At 36.1% G+C, this 20,162-nt stretch overlaps 1 protein-coding gene across 1 annotated transcript in view; it reads left to right on the top strand.

The window, feature by feature from the left end:
- LOC104128079 (ephrin type-A receptor 6) overlaps window positions 1–20,162 on the top strand; it is a gene marked incomplete at its 3' end in the record, with an annotated part of 411,239 nt that overhangs the window by 355,798 nt on the left and 35,279 nt on the right. Inside the window, exon 11 of the mRNA XM_035896284.1 lies at window positions 4,209–4,394. Within this exon, the coding sequence (XP_035752177.1) occupies window positions 4,209–4,394 (186 nt within the window). The remainder of the gene's footprint in view (window positions 1–4,208; window positions 4,395–20,162) is intronic.

The following is a 20,162-nucleotide window of genomic DNA, read 5'->3' on the forward strand; positions in this document are numbered from 1 at the left end:
CCCATCATCTCCTACCTTACCTCTTGTTCATCTGAGAAAAAAAAAAGCTGTGTCGCAGAGCTTTTGATTGAATGAAAGATTATCCAGGTTAATAGCTGTTAATGATCTCTTTCGTTAGTCTTCGAATAACTTCTGCTGATATCTTGGTTCAAACTGGAGGGTAAAGGCAGTAGGGGAAACTGTGCAACCAAAATGGAAACTACAGTTTGATCAAATATTCATAATAGCAAGCAGATTACAATACCAAAGGCAAACCAGAATCTATTTGTAAGTGCTTAGTTTATGTTTCTCACAGTAACATCAACCAAATAAACAGGTATTAATGAAGTTCGCATTCTAGCAATAATTACTGTTTAAATAGTGAAATTGATTAGTCTATTCCCTTTTCTTCTATCCACTACTTATGACAAAGTTTTACTATTGTTTAATTTGATGTTGTATATTCTTGGATTCAAAAGTCTTGGCCAAGATTTTTTTTATCACTAGTACTAAATATTCCATGAGATCTCCCATTGGTTCATTACAAAGATCACTGGGTGCCTTTTTGCCAGTTCCCACAATTTGCCATCTATTCATTGCTGAAGATTTTCTTCAAATGGTCCCTTTGAGCTTGCTGCACCTACTGACATGTTATCATATCGTTTGATTTTGTCCTGTCCATGACACCTTTTTCTGCCCCATCACTTCTTTCTCTTTGGTTTAAGGCTTCAGCACCTTTTCATGGAAGGAATTCCCAGAGGTACTTTCTCAAGTCTGTCTTAAAAGTTAGAATTACGCTCTTATTTTCTTTGTTAAAATGTTGAAACTCAAGGAAGAGGCCAACTCTTCCATTTTGCACAGAGAGTACGCTATAGTCTTCTTATAATCTAAATCTTCTGCCAGTTATCCCACAGGTATAATGACTAAAACTGGGGAAAATGAGTTGAGCTGTATTTGGTGCTGTGACCTTTCAGTTCTAATAACAGCAACTGTCTTGTATTGTAAGACTTGTGTTTTGATCCCATGTAGCAATACCAGACTGTGTATCAGACTTTTAAGTGACTGACTATTCCTGTTTCATTTTAAATAACACATATGTTATGACTGAATGAGAAAAGGGATGCATGGTTTGCATATGGTAAGTTTCTAGACTGCTCAATTAGCTTCTTTTTGTATAACATGCAGTAAGACATATAGGTTTTATATCATTAAAGCAGGGATTATTTATACTTTATTAAAACTGAACAGACAATTAACTCTATCTTTTTTCTCTAGTTATCACCAGCTTTTTCCCTGGAGCAAGGAAAGATGTCGTCTTCATTGACATCTGGCTCTTATCTTCTACTTATTACATATGCAGTCATGAACCTTTACTGCTGCAGGGTCAACATTTGTCTTGTTTATCTTCAAACTTGAGCAATGAGACTTAGATTCTTGGATTTTAAAAGTCCCTTTTGTTGAATAAATTCCCCTTTGACTTTAAAAACATTCAAAATTCTTTATCTGAACAAAAGTGTAGAAAAAATACTCTGGGATGAAATCTTGGCTAACTCTTTCTCAATGTAAATAGTTCAGTGCTCTAAATTATATCATTGATCTCCATCTAGTCTAAACCAGAACTAGAAGTTATTATACATACCTTAGGTTTTTAAATGGAATAACAGTCTGTTCTGTGAGCTGATGATCACTTACTGACTGTTTGACATCACATTGCAAAAAAAATGCTGTTAGTCTTTATGTACGCCAGTTTATCAATCCCAATATCCAAGGGGAGTGAAATTTCTTTCTACCTGTACAAATCATGCATCCAAAAAAGGGAAAAGAAACAGGTCAGGGAGGAGACATGATGTTCATTCCCCTGCTTTGGATGTTGTACAGATAATAAATCTTGGGATTGTAAGTCCTTCACTTGCCTCCTTCAGTTTAATTCATTTCAAAACACTTTATGAACAGCCTTTTACAGTCCCTGAGGTATGAATGCCATTATTTCTGAAATTCTAAAGTTGTAGTACTCTTGTACAATCTTATAATAGCAAAATGATTTATTCTATAGCGTATGCTTTCCAAATTATTCTCAAAAATGAGATTTTATAATTCTGCAGATTTATTGATCATGAAATCTCTTTAAAAATCTGGATATTAAGGGTCTGGTATTTTTGCTTTTCACTTTCATTAAGAGAGAGACATTGAAAATTTTTCTCATTTTAGGCATTTAAGTTTGAAAAGCCAGTAAGGTGCAATAAGGTCATGGCTTTAGAGGTGTGTTCTAGCACTGCTAGATGTATCACTGCTAGAGTAGAAGATTGATATACATGTCTCTTGCAAAACATTCAGGTTTCATTACTTTGTTTTATGGTAAGATTTTAGAATTCCAAATTAGCTACTACTTTTTCAGTGGCAGTAGTCAAGCAAACAAATTTTTAAGGAGAGCCTTCTAAGAGCTAAAGGGACAAAATCATATAGGGAAATCCATACCCAACTCTCCCTTTTGTCAAAATATTCCCAGAGCATTAGCCTGATGACATATATTTTCACACATACACACATCTTCAGGGAAGCACATGCTTTGATTTAATTTTTAAAATTACGTAGAAAGAAAACAAACAGTGTTTTTTTGGTAGAAAGAAGACCTAAGACACCTGACTTTTGTTAGCCCTTTAAGAAGCTGCTAATATATTCAGAGGTTATGTTCAGCATCTGTTATTTGTACTCTCGCACTTAATGGTGTCTGTTTTAAAGTGAAAGACAAGCTATGAAACTGTTTTTTTTAATCGCTCCACTCTTCTTGGATCATATTGGCTAATAAAACCTTGGTTTATTTTAGTGGAAGACAGAACCTAATTAAATAAAAGCTGTATGACAATATCTATTCTAATCACATAACATCAGGGAGTTATAATTTTCTGAAGTGAAGTCTTTAAGGCCTCTCTCTTCTACATTCGGTTCATGTCTGGAGACACATTGTTACAGGATAGAGCCCTCTTATTTTGTTTTCTTTTGTTCCATCCTTAAAGTTTAAGGAAAACTAATTCAGACAGCATTCAATGGAGAGGGTAACAAATTATTTCCTCCAGTTAAATATATATCTGTTTATGACTCATTTTTTGTTTTTCAACAGTTCTAATTCTGAAATGACTGAGGTAGAGAATATCGTTTTGCTGTGGAAGTACCCTGCACTGAGAAGTGCTTTGAAATACTTTTGTGAACATTATTTTTCATTTACTGAATTATGACCCATTGAAAACTGACCTGCAGGCATCCAGAGTATGTTTGTTAGGGGCCTTAAATAACTTTTGAGTGGCTTCAAGATCAAAGGAAAGTTGTGATTTCCGTACAAACTTAGTTAGTGAATGTGTAAATGGAATGTGAGGAGACATGCATTCTTCTAAGGCCCTTACATACACAGGAAAATATCAGGTGAAGCAAGCTTTGAGATTCGTCTCATTATGCAACTCAGTCCTGATTTGCTGAAACTGTTGGCCTTTGGCTGTCTGAACAGTGAAATTTGTAATAAATTTCAAGTGTGTAAGTCCATTTAAATGAATCATCTGCAAGTGCTTTTCTAGGGCATAATAGCATTAAGTACATTTTAAATGTACAGTTGGAGGATAGTCAGGTATTCTGATATTCTCATGGCATTTCTTTTCATATAGGTCTTAGTGCATGACACCCCTATAGATAGATACTGCTATAAGTAGATATTTTAGATAGATACTTTGTCATCATTGAGATTAAAATCTAAGTGTCATTACATTCCTTCCTCGTAGCATGCTCAGTCAATATCACAAATATATTGATGTCAAAGTTCAGTCTCAAAGTATCAGTAAAGCAAAGTGAACCACACCGTGGAGGGCAGATGGTTTGGCTGTTGCAGTGAAAGTACAAGTCCCCATAATCTTGTGGTGTTGCACAAAGGAAAAGTGATTATTTGTTGTGCAGTAATGTTGAATATTTTGCTTTTCTGGAATGTGAAGAAACTCAGGAACTTGAATATCCCATTCGTTATTTCTCTGTCCACTTCTACAGGATGTGTGAGTTTCTTGAATATTTTTGCATTCTTGTTTCACTGACAACTACAAATAACTTTGAACTATTAAAAAAACCCACAGCTTTGAAGACAGCTATTGAAGGTTATTTTGAAAAATAAGGTGTTTAAGTTCAGCAATACAAACTGTACTGTAGTTCTTCAGGCACTGTGAATGATCTAACAAATATTTTATCTATTTAAGGTGAGTTTGGAGAAGTATGCAGTGGACGTCTGAAGACACCAGGAAAACGAGAGATACCTGTTGCAATTAAAACTCTAAAAGGTGGCTATGTGGACAGGCAGAGAAGAGATTTCCTGAGAGAGGCTAGTATCATGGGACAATTTGATCACCCAAATATAATTCGCCTTGAAGGAGTTGTTACAAAAAGTAAGTCACTACTAATAGCTGTTTGTTGTTTTTCCCATTCTTTATAATTTAGTATGAAAATCAAGCATAGCTTCCACATTCAATATGGATTGCAATTCTCAGAAATTATCCAAATCAAAAAGTGCAGCAGAAACTGCAGAATTTGGGACCATAATAGGAAATTCATGGCCTATCTGTTTTCAATTAGAAATGTTTTCTTTTTATTTTTTAACAAACATCCTCCTCATTCAAATAAAGTTTTTAAAGGTTCTTATGAAATAGCACTGTAGAGTTTGCTTACAGGCAAGTGGAATACAGTAAAGAAAGCCATAAGTGTACCTGAGTTGACAATGAAGTCAAATCATTGTGTCAGGTAGCAGCTATAGTATACTTTTCCCATGAGCACTCACTCCTATTTGGTTGTGTTTTACTGATTTTGGTACCAGAAAAGATCAATTTCCTATTTTAAAGAAATAAAATGTAAACTCTTTCAAACTTATTGTACACTTGCAAATGATTCACTAAAATTCCAGAATAATCCATGAAATGTCTTACTCTTTATACCTATACGATACCCCTTGCTTCTGAAATCTAGCATTTTTAGTGGGGTTATGGGCTTTTCTGAAATGCTGAAATACCTAGTTATCATTTACGTATTAAGTAAAAATCTTATTAACGTGTGTGTAATTTCTTTAATGCCAATTTTTTTGCAGTAATGAATTAAAAAACTCATAAGGTATACTCTTCTCAAAATTAATTGTTGCCTCAACTAAACCATGATGTTTGCTGATTTGCAGTACTTCTATTTTTCCTTTAAAGATCAAGTGTTGTGTGTATAAAATAATGATGTCCTCTTACCGTCACAGTAAATACAATAAATACATTATGAATATCCCGTTTTCACCTTGTTCCAATATCAAAAGCTATGTTTGGAAAACACAATGTACTAGAACAAAGAGAAAATTATAGCTCCTGAACTCATGTCATTGGAATGGAATTTCAATAGGTTTACAGGATGACCTTGTTCAAATCTGTCTCTCTCTGGTTCTAAATTAAGATGAAAAGGATCTTTTTTTTAATTCACACAGTATTGCAAGGATAAATTCATTACTATTTAGGAATGTTTGATTACTAGACTAACAGAATTCATTACATTGCAGGCTTCTGGAAAGTTATGGCTTAGTCTCCTCCATTGCTCTCCTGTCAGTAAATGCTCTCCTGACAACAAACAAGAACATGAGCTTATACTGGCTGAGCAGAATTGGAGATCTTTGCCAAGAGATGTATATATGTAGGAACTTAATTGAATTTATCTATTTGTTTCATAATGATCAGTATAGCAGCAATGAAATTCCACCAGTCTTCACCAACATGGACAGTTTATGAACCAGTATTGCAGGTATGACTAGGATCCATGTGGTGCATCTAGTAGTGTATGTCTCATTTCTGAAAAAGGCTAATGGCTATCATTTACGAATGTTTTTTAAATGCAATTAGATGGTGCACACAGAGTACCACATAATGTACTTGGCAATGGCATGATTGTTTAACCTTTGCCACATTGATAAATTTTCTTTCTGTAGTTTCTCATCATCAGTCTAGAGAGAAATGAAGATTGCATTAAGAAAACAGAAACAGATAAATAAGTGCTCCAACACTAGGGTATTTGTTCCTGTTTTACAGAAAAAGTGGTTATAGACAACTTTAAGTCAAGAAGTCATCATTAGCAGTTCTGCTTTTCTCTAGGAGAAGAGTCAACAAACTTTATTATTGTTTTTGGAATATTTGCTTAGCAGTAATATAAACTAGTAGGTGTTACTGTTAGTCACACTGTCCTATAAAAATAAGCATCTCAGGTATAAGTAGAGAAAGTTTGAAAGAAAATATTTTGGGGTCAGGCAGGTTTAAAAAAAAAGCAATTATACAGCAATAATTTAGCATGAAAAAATGCATGAGTTATCAATAAATGTCACCCTAAGGCATGGAAAGTGCAAGTTATATAAAGTGTAAAGGACAAAGTTGTGTGTTACTGCTCTGCTGCAGGGAAGAAGTTAGGAGGCAGGCTGAGCAATGGGCACATGCACTCTGCTATGCTTCTCTTTTGACAGTTTATCTTCAGGATGTTGCCTTGCATTTATACTGACCCATCTGTGGAATTTAGAGAATAACATGGCTTCAGCTGGGAGCAGAACAGTTACCTTGCATTTCACTAAATCCTAAATCTAGGATTGCACAAGCCAACATCGGGGCAGAATTTGCCTGTAACTAAAAGGTGTGCTGTAAAAGTGAGACAAACCCTTGTCCTAGCCAAATAATTTATGTAATGATGGCATGATTAAAAGGTGTTTTGTGTTAAAACTTAGATTAATAACAGCAGAAACTATTTATCTGATGTGTATTACAGTTCCACTAACCTATAAAGGCACATCGGATGCAGTAAATTTGATTAATAGACGTGTAATGCTGTTCTTAGCACATGCTTTCCTCTTTGTAACCATTAGTCATTAACTTCTAGCAGTTGCTGATATATATTGCATCACTTTGTAAGCAGTACCTTCCATTACAGTGTCATTGACTACTGAACAAAAAAGAAAAAGGATTTGATTGTAATAAGCAGAAGTGCTCTACCAAGTCAATAGCTATTGACTGGGGCAATAACAAATTTGCCTGTTCATTCCAAATGAGACCTTTTATCTGGTGCTACCAGCTAAGCAGATGTTAACTTTTAAATGACACTGTTTTCAAAATTGCTATGGAATATATACTGTACGGGATGAAAAAATGCTAAACTAAGCCTGCTCAGAATTAGGTCTGAAACAGAGTTTTAATCCCCTTTTCTGATTGCTTCCTTCCTCATTTGTCCTAACTGCGATCCCTAATCGTAGAGAGCAGTAGGCAGAACAGTTGCTGTAGCACAAGTTTTATGTTAGCGGAGAGTTCATTTCAAGGGCAATTTACCAGGCCAAGGCAAATACACCATAGCACAGAATCTGGATCCGAAAGTTTGCTTCTATTGCTAATCAGAAGTCACAAGGGAAACTTTCTTCCTATGTGGTTCATTTTAGCAACACCGTTCCTTGCGTGGTTTGCCACAAAAGGCTGCTTATTGCCTCACAAATTGATAAGAGATGCTTAGGTGCTTGATCAAAGCATCCATGTTTCCCTTTCAAGTCATATTAGCACAGTGATAATTTTGGCCGCTCTTCTTGGGTGTGCCAGGGCATGTTCAGCCGAGTTGTATGTCATTGTCCAAGCTGCTGCTATTTCATAAACAGGTATAAGAAAAATAAAACTTCTTTCTCCAGCATGAACATATGTAACCAACATTGAGATCAGGGCTGTACAGGAGTAAGATGTGTCTTCTGCTCCTACATCACGCTGAAGTCTGTGTTGCAGGTTTTCCTTGAAAAGTCCATAACGTAAACTAAAGCTAGGCTTACAGCAAACCTGCCAACATAACTATATCTACAAGAGACATGAAAAAATGGTCTCTGACTGTTGGAACTGTACTGGAAGAAATAATTGGTGTTACACTAGCCAAACAGGAATCTAGTTAGCTTAGCTTGATATCTTACACAATAGTTTAAAGCATGGCCTTGTCAATACTGTGTACTACTGTGTCAATACAAAATATCAATTCATGCAAGGGCTTTATAGTAGTCAAAATCTTAGTTTGTTCTTCTCCCCTTCGGACTTCAGCCCAAATTATTTTCAATTGTTAAAATTAATTTTTAAGGAATTGCTTCTGTTTCTGAACTCTGAGGATTTGCACCAGTCACACTTGCAAGAGGAATCTTTTTAAGGCGTTCACTTTCTTTATCAACATTCTGTATACTGTTATTCTCCAGAAAAATTTTCAAATTAATCCCTTCACAAAAGGATGAATGAAGACAGCTACTAGATTTTTGGTTCTGTGTAAGCTCACATCCCCGTAACATCGAGTCTGGGTTTGGAATGACACCTTCAACTCCTTTATTGTCTCCTCACTGTTTTGCTTTAGTGAGTTTCAAATTGTGAATTCTATCGCGGTTCTGAAATCTTTAGTCAGTCATCTGGCAGATTAAATTCAAAGCTTTAATCATTGAGTTTCTCTTTAAATTATTGTGTATAATACAATACAAGAAGAGTCCTGAGGTCAGTCCATGAGGAAAGCAAAGCAGCAGCATGATCCTCTTTCACTACAATATGCAGTATGTAGCTCTTCATATCTGACCCATTTTTCATTTATCAAATATGCAGGAGATAACAATAATTTTTTTTTTCAGCCAAGACATTGTGTTCTAGGCCTCTGAGCCCTTAGTGTAATGAATCTAATGGTGCCCTTTTCTCCAACCTGTTAAGAGGTTGAGACTATTAAATGGAGTTCAGAATTCATTTTGGAAGGTGACATATTTTGCAGTATATGTGTTTATTATACACGGCATTGTATACTTGGCTGTTATGCAAAAGGAGTGAGGAAATTTTCTGGCAGTGTTTGTAACACCCTTACCTTGGTCATGGATGGCGAAATTTTACTCCCAAGAAATGTGATTGTGCAAAGTTAAATGTTGACCTTTTTAAGAGTTAAGTTGTGACTATTTGAAGTGGGCTACACCACAATGGCTTACAAAATATGATTATGACTATACACCAAAAAAACGTGACTTACATTACAGTATTTATCATTGATTTCTGAAAAGTAAAACCTTTAGGGCCAACAGAAAACATATGATGTTAATAATTTCCATGTCACCATTATAGTTGTGTTCATAACCTAGAGTGTAACCAATTTCAAATCTTGACATTTACTTCTGTCAGTAATCGCAGTACATCACTGAAGACATCACTGGCATCTCTAGGCACAGATGTATTTGTTGGTGCCCACCCCTTGAACCCACCCCTTGCACTGGCAGGCACTTATACCTGCCTTATGCAACACAGATAGACAGCAGGGTAAGAAGAAGTTATTCAACCCTGCAGATCTTCTGTTCTGCTTACGGACAATCCACTGTGACACAGCATGGTGGTGAAGACTGTATGGGTGTCGTATTAGCCAGTGGGCTTTGCATGGCATTAGGTGTAAAGCTGAATTTGTCTGATGAAGTGTATTGTAGCTGTGCACATAACAATACACAAAACAGCGGAATTTCAGTTGTGCTCAGTAAGTGGAGCTGTACATTTAAATTTGGCTCACTGCCTTTATTTTCCTTTGTATCATGTTTCATAGATAAATATCGCAACACATTACTGAATTCAGTGTTGTTGTGGCCAGCAAATTAATGTAAAAACTATAACCACCACCTGCACTGTTAGCCAGATTTGCAACATCAATTTACTAAAATATCAACCAAATATAGAAAGTTAAAGCTGTGGACATGACTGCTGTAACACTGGCAAAACTAAGTATCTGTCGCTTTCTTGCAAAATAGGTTACCCTCCATGAATTGGTATTCGAAGGACGTAATTAATGTTGTTAGAACTCAGTTATTTTTACACATGCATGCATGTGTGTGGATATCTCATATAACACATACAAACTACCATGCATTCCATTTGTTGAAAGATGCTGCTGAAAATTAAGAATACACAGTACTTGATTCTCCTGAATGACACATATTTAAAAGAAATTAGCTTTTAAACCTCTGGAAAAATTTAATTTTTCTTTCATTCATTGCAGTCTGAGATTTTTTTTTTTTGCAAAAATTAAAGGGCCATTATGGTTCCCTGACATTCAAGTCAGTCACATTTCTGTGTTCTGCTTTTCTGTTTTGCAACTAGCAAGCTATACATTATAGCTGTCAACCCTGTTGTAACATTCTTCACAGGAAGCAGTGAAGGAAAAGCATATTGTCAAACGGTCAAACAGCTAACATCTTGTTAGCAGCAGCTTAATCTGACCATGATACAGTATCTAAGATAACTAAACTTTTGTAATTCTGCTTTTATACATGACACCTGAGAAACAGGATTTCACAGGATCCTTTGCCTTCAGATGTCTGTATTCAGACATGTAGGACCTGATTTTCAAAGATATTTAGATGCTTTGATGTGAGATGTGATTCTAGTAGAAAAATAGGTGACAAAAATAATTGTTACCAACAGCCATAAAAAGATAAAGTCTTGTAGATAAGAAATGGCCAGATTTTTTTGTTTGTTTGTTCGTTTTAAGGAAAAGCGTGGTCATCAATTTACATAACTAGCATAATTATTAACTGCAAGCAATTGCATTTCCATGTATCTTCTGAGTAAAGCATGCAATTTCTTCCTCCACTGTTAAAATAGAGAAGAATATCGTACAATAAGTTAAAGGGCAAGACAGTTACAGCATGTAGGTGATATATGAAGGGTTGGGGCTTTTTTTAACAACTGCAACCAGAAGACTGAATGAATAACAGAGGGAGACAAGATTACACTGTGCTGACAGGTTTGCTGCAACAACATGGCTGATCCGTTGCCTGTGTAGGAAAACCATATGAGCAAGGAGGAGAACAATTATAAATGGCAATTGCAACTGCAATTGGCAGGTAACGGAGTGGGGGGGTTAAAGAGTGTATATAAAGCAGTCAATAATCCTGATTCACAAGCCGTGTTTGGTTGATTTATTTTCATAACCGTAACATTTCTTATTCTTTATACATGTTTTGCTAAAGTCTTGTTGCAATGTTGTTGTTGCAAAATCTTTGCTGAGGACTGAGGTGCTGTCACTGAAATTAATACCAAGACATGCTGAGTTTGGGAATAATTGATAATGGTCGCTAAGAGAGGTTTTGCTGTATTTTAGAGCCTAGCAAAGTCAGATTACATCAGAAGCATTATTTGGTAAGCTTCAACCTAATTGTTAGATATTACAGTACTCTCAAAATTGAAGCAGGGTTGTGTCCTTTTAAAAGGCACATTAAATGAATGCTTAACTTTGTACTGTTTTTCAACAATAAATCATTCTCCTGTAATTCACAGAACACGTAGCATAGGGCTGTGAAGGGCACTGAGAGGTCATCTTGTCCATCTTCCTGCCCCAAGGCAGAATCAATTATATTTAAACTAGTCTGGATAGCTGGTTACCTATCCTATTCTCAGAAACCTCTCCTGTTGAAGATTCCACATCTTCCCTGCGCAATCTGTTGAGTGTTTAACTATCCTCATGCCTAGCCTTCCCAGTGTTAAATTGAAATTTTTTTTATTGCACCTTAAGGCCATTAACTTTTTCCTGTCTGTGGTGGAACAGTTTGCGTCTTTCTTCTCTGCAGCAATATTTTACATCTGTAGACAGTTATAATGTTTTTACTGTCTTTGGTAAATCACCCAGGTTCTGTCAGGTCTTCATGTTTGCTAGACCTTTGGTCATTCTTAATGCTTTTCTTTGGACTCCATCCAGTCAATTCGTATCTTTTTTTTAAGTATGGCTTTCAAAAGTGCATACAGTGGATGCTCAGCCTGACCTTTCTCTAGTAAGCAGGAAAGAATTACTTTAAATGTAAACTGTTACTCATCTTTAAATATGCGTGGTTTTCAATAGGAACCATTGTTGGTTTTTATTTTGATTTATTATTACCCATAGAACCTCCTCTGTGAAACAGCTGGCTGTCTAATCTAGTCTTTCCTCCAGGATGTATTTCCGTGGTGGTTTACCACCTTCTCCATTGATCTGCTTTGCCTTCACAAAATTTTGTTCTATGTTCTCTCATACCTTTCCCTAGCATGCCAAGTTGTTTTGCCTTTTGAACTTAATTTCCAAGAGCTCTTTCCACTTTGGTGTCTTTCTCAGATTTAGAAACACACTCTCAGTTCCAGCATCCCAGTAATTAAGGAGAAAACAGAACAGTAGCAAAAGCCCTGGACCATACTATTTGTGTCTTTCCAGGCTGACAGTGAACCCCTGAGGACAGTTTCCCAGATGTTATTACCCTGACTGTGCAGTAGTTACATCAGAACAGGACAGCATAGTGCACCATCTTGGCTGTGACCCATCTGGGATATGTGTATATAACATTAGTGTAACTCTTCTGTCTGTGAGACCTATTTGTCACAGGCAGAAATTAGGCTGGCATGGTATTTGCTCTTGAGAAATGCGTGCGGGTTGTTACTTACCACACTGTCATCTTCTAAGTTATTGCAAATGTTTTAATTATTTTTTCTGGTTCTAAGAAATGAAGTTACTCTGAATGAGTCCTCTTTCCTTTTTAATACATTGTGTTGTGGTAAACTTGATCAAGTAAAATTGAAACAGGTCTAAGTCTGGGTACTCACAGCTCTTATAACTGTCTTTCTGGTTATTACAAAAACATATGCAGATCAGCAGTAAAGGAATGAACTGGAAATCAAACAGTCATTACCACCTGCAAAAGTTGTTTGTGTGTTCTGTTTCAGCTTTTCAGTTAATTTCATATACAGACTATAGCCAGGATTTTTTTTTTATGCTTCAGGGACTGTCATATGCAGGCATATCCATCCACCCGTACTGCCCAGTATTTTGCTTGTGAAATACCTCCACAGTACCAGAAGAGGCACATTGCAATTTTGGGGAGGTGCAGCTTACTTAAATGCCAGTGGACATTACTTAATTCAGGTCTTACTGTGTCTGGTTGCTTAGAAAACCAGAAAAGCCAAAACACTTCAAAAAATCATACACCTATATTCATTGCAATAGATGATTAAAATGAACCTGGAAAACCCCTTCTGTCTTAATAACTTTGATTTTGCAAATTCAGCCGATTGAATGATGATATAAATATCTCACAAATATAGCTTTCTTAGAAAGTTCCGTAATGGAGCTATTGAGTATGAGATTGCAAACCATGTAAAAAGAGGTACAAATGGTAAGAATCTCAGAAAATTAAAGGGTATTGTGTTTGAATTGCCAGGAGAGAATAAACAGACTAAGCAGTAAGATCGGAGAGAATATTGACCAGATTAGAAAATAGCAAAGCAATGAATCATTGTATAGACAAAAGAAATGTAGTAGTTGTTCATTTGGGACATGTTGGCTATGAAGTGTGGAAGATAAGGCAACTGAGTTAGTACAGACAGCAATAATAAAAAAACAAATAAAATTTAAAAGAATTTCTGTTTTCTTCACCGCCGAGACAAATTAATTTTATTGAATTTGGCCATGATATAGAAACACAGATGGTCAGTTTCCTGACATAGAGCAGCCTAAGAATTAAAGCTTTAACCACATTCTTGTGGAGAAATGTCTAGTATATATAGCACATATCTGCCAAACTTCAAATCACAAGAGTGATTATATCGTATGAAAGTAGGAAATGAAAGTCCTTAACTACACCTAATCCACCCAATTATGATACTCTAGCCTGGGGAAACTTGAGGAAAATGCCAAGCTAAAAGGGTTAAATCACAGACTACAATTTGGAATACAAGCTTGTATGGATCATAACGTAACGTAGTCAGGACTGATGTCTCATTGCCTCAGGCTATATTTTCATACTACCTTTCTTTCTTTTGTGCTGCCATTAGCCTCTTAGTTTCCAGTTGTAGTTCTGGTACTACCAGTCACCTGAAGAATGAAAGACTAGCAATAAAAACTACCATAGGCTGCAGTGATGTATGATAAGACCATGTACCAGAAAGACTGTCACAAGTTAGGGGAATATATATCTGTATTTTCATGGATTACTGTTGGTTCTTGATAATAAGCCAACGGGCGTATCTTGCTTACGGTAGAAGCCTTATCACACTAGGTTTTACCATCATGTTGCTTCATGATCTTTTGCATTATTATGCTAAGACTGCACTTTTAGGGGAGAAATCTAGACTAGATACCAAAATAATAGAGACAATTCAGTGTTTCTGTCCCATGGTGGGTGTTGGGTCTAGATCCATGCCTGATACCAAGGAACACAGCTGCTCCTTGAGGTGACAAGATGACAGATGGGAGACATAATCATGGTGACTGTCAGGTCCCCATTGTTACTTTTTTTAAGAGAAACAGCTCCCATTCTCACTGGCTTAAGTAAACTCAAACTTAGATGAGTGAATCACCTGCCTCGACCTGCTGGCCACGCTGCTTTTGAGGTCTTTAAATAGCTTTTTAAAACTGACATAAATGTCTGTGTCACTACCAAAAATAGAGCACAGTTGTCTGTACTTTCTTGTATGGGATATACAGACAATCTTTATGGGCCAATAGTATTGGTGTTAGCACTTTCAACCGCGTTATGCTGCCAGGTTCTAGTTACCAGCTGTCTGAGTTAAAGCCTTCACAGAAGAAACAAGAGAATGCATTGTGTAAACATACCCTCATATGCAAAGTTAAATAGATCAGCTTTTATGCTTGAACATTGACTGATGAATGTTTGAGTCATTAAAACTGTTCCAGAAAAGCTGTACCCCTTCTCCAGCTCACATCTCTTTAAATTTTACGTTTGTTTGCAAGTATGTGAATAAGGAATGAAATATAAGTTTTTCTTATTCTATGTTGCTTAGGCCTATCAGTTCACTTTGCCAAATTTGTGATGAAACAGAACATGCAAGACCAACATGGGTAATTAGTTGAAGGGGAAATGCCAGCAGTGCAATACAGGCTAATACATAAGGACAAGTTATGGTCTTTAGATTTACCTGAACTAGAGTAAGAAAGAGCTTTGTTATCAGTCTCCTGTCACCCCAAAATAGAGAGACCATCAGACCTAGGGAACTGCTAGTTCAGCTGGTTATGGCAGTGGTTGTCCAGCTGTTACACATGCTTTATGGTATAAACCTCTGCCTCAAGAGGTTGTATTGTGGTCTTTAATACAGCTTAAAGGCTCATATCTAAATTTCTAATGGAAAACAACAAGCTTGAGATATCTTTAGCAGCAGATTCATATGAAGAAGAAGAATTAAAATATGGATTGGTAATTTTCTCATATAAATGATCTGATATTGTATTTTATGGAAACATGAGATTTGGATGTGAGGAAAAGAAACCTTTGGTTATTTCCAACACCATCTTCTTTCTAGTGCAAGGATTGCTATAAGTAACTATAATTGGAATGCTTTGGATGGGACAGAAAGAGAACAGAAGAAAAAAGAAAGGAAATTCTTGAGAAGGAGGTAATACCAATTTGTTTTAGCAAACTACAGATAGGTTTCTCTGAGTAAGGAAGAGTTTCTTTTTATCTCAAACCAGACACATCCTCCTCACACAGGAGTCAAAGCACTTGTATAGAATGTTGCCAGTTGGGACATGCTTCCCACGTACAGATCAATTTTCCAGTGTACAGAAATAAAAGCTGCTGAAAGTAACCATTTGCAGTGATTAGTGAGAAATCTTTGAAATTTGGAAGCGGAACAGTCATATTATGCAATGAAAATCTGTTCAGACTTGTTTGAGTTATAGTCTGTTGAAAAGTGCCATGTGTTTCTGGGTTCTGCTCTGGAGAGCAAGTGAGAACTTTAATCACAGAGGTTTGCAGCGAACACACCCACGCATTTTGCTTCCTGATCTCACTCAGCATTGCAGCTCCAGCCAAAGCCAATAAATTATTTCTGCTTCTAGCATTCTTCTAGCACTATCCTCAACATCCACACAAAATAATGCCATCGTTTTAATAGAGTTTTCATCTCTAAGCTGTTTATTCAGAATCTATTCACTCAGCCCATCACTATGTTCTTTGTATATTCCTAACCTCCAAATTCCTTTCTTTACTTCCTCTCTACTTGTGAGTCTTGCTCTATCCATTTCACAGACTGTAATTATCTTTCTGATTCTTAATACATACATAGTTCAGGTTCCAGATGAATAAATAATTTAGATGCAAACTGTCTGGGATCCATTCCAGACTCTTGAAGTTTTGGTTGGAAATACAGTTCGCAAAAAATACCGCTTCTTAAATCTTACAGTTCTTCACAGACAAACACAGCCTTGGCACTGCTTATGAATCAGGAGTAGATGATAAAAATGTTAAGGGGGACACAACTGAGAGAGAGAAGCAATGTGGAAAAAAAATATTTTTTTAAAACCCCATAATTAGATGGTGTGAGTTTACAGAGTATTCAGTTTTAAGTATGTTCTTAATATAAGCACAAAACACTAATGACAATCCTGTAAACACATTTTAAGAGGCAAATGTATTCAGTCTGACATTCCAGAATAGATTCATGACTACATCAATTGGTAAATATTGTCATTTTTCTACTAAACTTTAACAAGGTAATTTCTACTGAATAAAATTTGAATGTAAATAAGTTTAGCTGACAATGACTTCACTTCAATATTTCATTTAGAGAAGCATAGTACAGAATTTTCATAATCGTAGAAATCTGAAACAAACTACTGTAGTGTAGTTTGCAGAATTCACAGAATTGATTTCCTTTCTTACTGAAACAACAGAAACTTGTTAATTTCTCCCTAGACTGATAATAACTTAACCACTTTTGGAAATGAATCTCCGCTCTTTCCTTTGTCTTATTTTTTTCCTCTCAGCTGTAGTTGAATCTTCAGCATACAAACACTATTTTGCTATTTTAGATAAGATTGGCAATTTACATTCAATTTTCAATGAATGCCGTAGTAAGCATTGAAAAATGTGACTTCATGGCCTGTTTAAACACTGATTGCCCAATATTCATCTTGCCAGAATCATTGTTGCCAAAACTAGCACACGGAAGATCAGATGAGAGAGGTTTTACCTTGTGGCCTTCACCCTTAACATCAAGTGGTCTTTGAGCTTGAGAGAAAATGCTGTGAATACACTGTTATCCACAAAGAGATAATTAGCAAGCACAGCTAATTCTCTTTGGTCAGTAGCATTTTCCAAAAAAAATGAAGCAGAATGCCTGTGCATATGCCAAAGCCCATCAGATAGCTGCAGAAGCTGCCTACAACCTGGCTTCTAGTATGGGTTATCAGGTGTAGGCTGGGACACCTACACTGAGCCTAGACATAGAGGGTTTTTTATCTAGCGTATAGATTTGTACATGTAAGCCAGTATATAATACTTTTCTAATCAGAGAGTTCATCTGAGGTCACGATAATTATCATCTTGGCATCACTTATTTGAGCGAGTCACTTGGTGTTTGCAACCAAGAAGAAAATCAAACTTTTGTACTTAATTTGCTTGATATTAGTGAAATGTGAATTGTGAATGGTATGAATGTGAATAGTGAGAGGGATCCTCACCCTCAATTTATACTCTACATTTTTTTAACAAAAAATCACGTTTTGTCAATTGACTTTCTGGAACTTCAGCTCCGAGCGTTTTTCTTAACTGAAAACAGTGAGTCTTTTTCAATGATACTAATTGCTGTCTAAAAGCGGAGAGCATCTATTTCCTACTCCTTGTTCATACTGTTATCAGCTAGCAAGGCTAAAAGAGTACATGATTAGAGCTTTAATTGCAGAACTGCAGAATTTACAGCAGGCTGCATGAATACATTCATCTTCAGATGTCACCCATGAAAAGCTATTTCACTCATTAAATTTAAACTCACTGCAATTTTTAAACGTGAAGTACAAAATTAAAACCTATAATCTCTCTTTTTATGGAAATACCGTGAAAAAGAACATCTGAAAATTTAAAAGCCCCTGAAACTTCTTAACAATCCCATTTATAAGACCCCATCAACATTTCACATGAGAGGTTCCTGTCCTAAAGGATGAAGAATTCCATATCATAGGAATGCTCAGATTTTACTCAGGATCTTTCCTTCCAAAATCATGAAAACTGGGTGATCAAAAGATGACTGAAATGAAATTCATATTTCCAATTATTAATGGGCTACTCATTCCCCAAAATCATGATGTGTACAAAATTAATCACAAAGAGTTTGGCCAATATTGCAGGCTTTTTTTTTTCCCTATCATGAATGAAAACTAGAATTGTAAAGTATTTTGTTTCCAGCTAATTTGATAATCCATGCATGATCATGAAATCCAAATGTGCAGCACACAGTGCTTGGAACAGTATTCTGGGTATCATACATAACTATAAATAATAGAGATTTCAGAGTTCTTGTTTAGCATTGTGCTAAAGCTATTTTCAATTTAAGCACTGACTGAAAAAATACTTATTTAATAGACAGCTTAAACACACAGAGATTGTTTTATCCCATAACAGAACCACAGTATTTCCAATTACTATTCCATTAAGACTACAAAGATGATTCAACACAACAGTTGTTATTGCTGTTAAAAGCCTTAATCATATTAATGTTGTCACGCCGGTCTTCTCAGCAACCAGAACTTCAGTGTGCATTGACATTTAACACATTACAAAATAAATGGCTATAGTGTTTGTAGAACTCTTTTCAAGCTATTCCCTCATTTTTTTTCCTCCAAATTGCCTGTTTGTCTAGAAGCAGCAAGGGAAATTAAATTAGATGTTAATACTCTACCCAAATATTCTGTAACTTCCATCAGTTCCTCCTTAGGAATTGTAAGCGTTTTTTCAGCATTTGCTTTTTTTCCCAGAGAAGTCCTAAGTAAAGCCAAAACTCACTATAATTGGGATTTTCTAAAATAGTCTCATTCCATGTAAATATTCCTAAGTCTGGATTTATTCCCATCGGCCCATCAAGAAATAAGAGAACTCCAGCACTTCAGGTTCATAGGAAGGTGGTGTCTTTCATGAGGATCTCAAGGTTACACTCTTCAGGGTTGGAGACCTGAACAGCAGCTTTGCCTACCAAGTGTTTGTCTTCTTCATGTTTCCAGATAGATCCTGTAAATTTAAGTCTGGAGCAGAAATAAGGGGACTTGATATAGAAAAGCAGGCCTTTTAAAATATTTTCACCAAGAACTAGGTTATAGTGGTTTACTACTCAGAAACGAGGCCAAAACATGTGGATGCTTTATTATTCCCACACCAATAAAATTAAGGAAATTCAGAGTTAAAATCAAACTGAAAAGTAAACCCACCAAAGCATGGACATAAATAATGTAGACACCTGAACTATTCATTGTGTTATCATGCAAAAACCTCACAGTGAAAATAAGCGAAGCAGCATTTGTAGAAAACAAGTCCTCTTTTATTATTATAACTTATTGTCACCGGGGAAGAAAACAGAACTTCTTTTCAGACACAGAAACCCTTTTTCAGATTATTTTGTTGAGCCTGGGTGCTGGAAAGCTTCCCTTCTCTTCCCAAAAATATTGCTTGGATACTGAAAGAGACCAACCTCTGGGTTTGTATAACATTTCCACGGGGCCATGGCAACTCCAGCAGTGCTTGCGTCATGGCAGTGCCTCTGTCCCCACACTAGATCAAACGGAGGCAACACTAAGTCTCCCTTAGCCCACTGGCGGAGGCAGAAGGGGAACAAGGGTTAACATTAAAGTTGCCTCAAACGTTTCATAGTACACATTCTAGGTACAGACTCAAGCTCAGTGAAGTACGTCAGTGTACTTCACTGTAGATGGCCAGTTAAAGCTTAAGTCTGTTTTTTGATGGAAATTCCCATTCCTATTTCAGTACTATATAGGACTAATAAACAAGGGTTTAAAAAATCTTTACAGTAAGTCATTATACTTTAAATGCGGGTTTGCTGCTGAATACTAAAAAGCTCAGATCAGGCCCTTCAAAATCATGGCACAGTCCTAGACTAATATAATGCTAAAAACTATTGTAGGCTTTCCAATCTTTATTTTTTCTAAACATCATAGAGTATGTTTATTTTGTATTTCTCTGCATTAATACTGAAATCATTGAAGCTCTTTTTTTAAGAAAAAAGCAAGTTACAAGCCAGCCAGAACATACAGATCGATTAAGTTGAGTATATAGTTGTTTGTCACAGCTAGGCCAATACAAAGCAGGTAGGTATATATCTGAATCTCTTCCAAATCTCTGTGTTAAGTTCTTTCATCAGTCCTTC

Source organism: Egretta garzetta, unplaced genomic scaffold (assembly GCF_000687185.1).
Source record: "Egretta garzetta isolate BGI_Z169 unplaced genomic scaffold, ASM68718v1 scaffold446, whole genome shotgun sequence".
Lineage (NCBI taxonomy): Eukaryota > Metazoa > Chordata > Aves > Pelecaniformes > Ardeidae > Egretta > Egretta garzetta.